Source organism: Amphimedon queenslandica, unplaced genomic scaffold, assembly GCF_000090795.2.
Source record: "Amphimedon queenslandica unplaced genomic scaffold, v1.1 AMPQUscaffold_13214, whole genome shotgun sequence".
In the NCBI taxonomy this organism is placed as follows: domain Eukaryota; kingdom Metazoa; phylum Porifera; class Demospongiae; order Haplosclerida; family Niphatidae; genus Amphimedon; species Amphimedon queenslandica.
Genome location: NW_003546550.1, coordinates 53,767 through 56,767, shown reverse-complemented (window position 1 = coordinate 56,767; position 3,001 = coordinate 53,767). Strand labels below are relative to the sequence as shown.

The following is a 3,001-nucleotide window of genomic DNA, read 5'->3' as shown; positions in this document are numbered from 1 at the left end:
TTATCGGTAGCATTGTAATAACCTCAACTTGGACCTTCTGTTATACAAGGAAGTATCTCAAGGACAGGAACACTAGGAGGAACTGCAGGAACAGTGTTTACATCACTCAGAGAAGGAAACTCATTGGGCTGTTTGGGGCACTCATTATTGCTCATATTGTTTGTTATTTTCTTTTCTCAGCAGTTGCTCTGATTGGACCTTTCCTTCCCCTACCCCAACAGCTTTATGCAGCTACTTGTGTCCTGATCTTTATGATTACAATCCTCATTCCACTGGCTCAAGTCTACTTCAGGTGTGAAGTAAGGAATATAATATACAGCTGGTGCGTTAGAATTGGATTGTTAAAAATACAAGAAAGAGATCAAGAGCTATGACACCCAATTCATCAGGAAGCTACATTTGTGACACCAACACTAGAATCACATCAACTTCATCAATATAGTTACCTAGTTATCTTTAAGCTTACAGGAGCAATAGTTGTCTTTTTTAATTATTATTGTAATTAATATTGTGTTTATAATTTGTAATAGTATTGATGTGTGTCTATGTGTACCATCTTGATTACTCTTCTATGTTCTAGATATTCTTTTTGTGGTTGTTCTAGAATTATCTGTATGGTTATTATTGGTGCTCTCTATTTCGGTTTTGTTATTCCTCGTGGAAACGCCTACTCCCTATAAATGCCCATGCCTGTATAAACGCCTAGAGACAGCATATAACTTTGACAATAAACGCCCATGCTTGTTTAGATGCCCATTCTTGATTAAAAGCCTATACCACACCCACCTGCCCCATCCACGTGGTACATGTACCTACTACCTTACATAGTCTACATTCTACAATGGCAGCTGCAGCTGAGAAGGCTAAGGAAACTCATTGAAGTTTTGATGTCAGTTTTAAACTACGCATTGTGTCTATTGAAACATGGTGGTAAGGATTATTTTTGGTTATAAACGCCCACCTCGTATAAACGCCTACTTCATTTAAACGCCTGGCAAATGGGTCTCTATAAGAAATAAATGCCTAGGCATTTCCACGAGGAAATACGGTACATATAAGTTGCTGTGTGTTGTGTGACCTTTTGACAGTTTTGTGTTAGTCTGATTTTCAGTGATTTGTAATAAACTTAGTTGCCTTTGAGTAATCTTATACTCTGCAAAGTTGCTGCTTTACAACATATTATGCACATTTTTAATGATCTGTATCATGTTTAGTCCGCAATGAGATGAAAAAATTGTGGAGAAATAAATCTAAAGCAACTTATTAGTAGACTAAGATTGTTAGTAAGCAAATTTTAGCTAGAAAAATTTTAAAAGGAAAATGCACTGAAAATTCTAAAATAAATGTAGCTACTTGTATTTTTGTTTGATGAACTGCTTTGCTCAATGACTGTTAATTGAAATATTGTTTGCTATTGTTGCTCTTCAATTATTAACTTTCAGCACCAAAGTTTTGTTGGACTCGCCACGCTTGCGTAGGCGGCTACTATGCAGTTGGGTTGTCATTCTGTCACGAAAATTCCTGTTAATTCCTAGTCAATATCTTTTTTACTGAGCTCTCCTGAGTTATAATTCTTTTTCAGCTTTGAGAAAAAGATAATTTATTTAGCTCCGTTGTGTTTTCATAGCAATCCGTGGTAGCAAAAGCTGAATATTTTCAAGAATAGACCACTTTTCCTAGCCAAATCTTCGTGTTTCACTCTATTTGGTCAAGATTAGCATTGATAGGTAGAGAAAAGTACATAGATTAAAAAATATGTGGGAATTTTCTAATCTCTTTCGTTTGCGAGTTACAGTTGCTCAAAGTTTGTGATTTAGCCTCTTCGAAAAATTTTCAGGCAGCACTGGGGAAAGCAGGAGCAACCAAACTATCTCAGTCTCTTTTAAATATCTAGGCAAATTTTTTGTGCTTACTCTTTCTTTGAATAGAGCTTCAGATGCTAAAATAAATTTCAGCTTTTCTTCTTTCTCCTACCCACATGCCATGTTTATCTGCACTGCACCATAGATAATAGAGTAAATGAAATGCACAATTTCATTTACTCTATTATCTATGACTGCACTGTACTGCTAAGTGCTGACCACACCTAAAATTCATTTTATGGATCAGTGCAGTAATTGCATTGTTGCACTTTGTCAAAATCTATTATCCTTTTTTTTAAATAATCAAGTTGCTTATATATATATATATATATATATATATATATATATATATATATATATAATATCATGATGGGGGCAGTACAAGTAACACATTATCCCTCAGGTGAATCTCAGCAGGCGAGTCCACGCACCATGGTGCTTCATTTCTTAATGCAATTATAAATACAAACTAGTCCTTATACAGTAAAACTATGTAAACTTAATTATGTCAACTTTTTATGAAAATGATGAATACCATTAGCATGTATACTACATAGCCAGACTCTCCTTCCCAGTGTGGGACACAAATACCGTAACTTGAAGAAAAACCGAAACGCCCGAGACCAAACAATGGTGGGATAGTTAGTAGGGCAGCAAGTAGCCATGACAGTGTCACTATTATTATTGATATTTTCCGGTTCATGTGTCGCTCGTATTCAAAAGACTTGACAATGTAAAAGAAACGATCAAACGATAGCAACACGAGACCTTCTGTGATTACAATCACACAGAACCAAAATATGAAAGCTGTGAACTGACAAACTTTCACTTTCTGTTTGTAAGTTTTTCCGAACAACCACTCACCACTTGCTGCAGTTGTAATTGAGAAAGGCCTCACAAAGAGGACAATCAGGAGGTTAGATATCAGCATGTTAGTAAGGAATAAAGTAGAGGGTTGTTTCCAAGTCTTTATATGGCATATAGTCAGTATGAGTACAAATGAGTTAGCAATGAGTCCTCCTATCATCTCTATACTGATAACTGCTGCTAGTAGGGGGCCATTGATATCAGCACCTAGAGTAAAGTTGTTGTTTGTAAGAGAGCCAAGGACTATAGTGTATCTTGTTTATCTTTGAGAA

General features: G+C 35.9%; 2 protein-coding genes across 2 annotated transcripts in view; one reads left to right on the top strand and one right to left on the bottom strand.

Annotated features, from left to right (window-relative positions):
• The window catches only part of LOC105313803 (G-protein coupled receptor 161-like), a 1,277-nt gene extending 673 nt beyond the window's left edge, over positions 1-604 (top strand). The window contains exons 2-3 of the mRNA XM_011407525.2: positions 181-299; positions 581-604. Of these exons, the coding sequence (XP_011405827.1) occupies positions 181-299; positions 581-604 (143 nt within the window). The remainder of the gene's footprint in view (positions 1-180; positions 300-580) is intronic.
• A 1,766-nt stretch (positions 605-2,370) lies between these two features.
• On the bottom strand, positions 2,371-2,889 carry LOC105313802 (5-hydroxytryptamine receptor 7-like). The gene has a single exon (XM_011407524.1). It carries the CDS (start codon positions 2,887-2,889, stop codon positions 2,371-2,373), a length of 519 nt encoding a protein of 172 aa, XP_011405826.1.
• Positions 2,890-3,001: the final 112 nt, after the last annotated feature.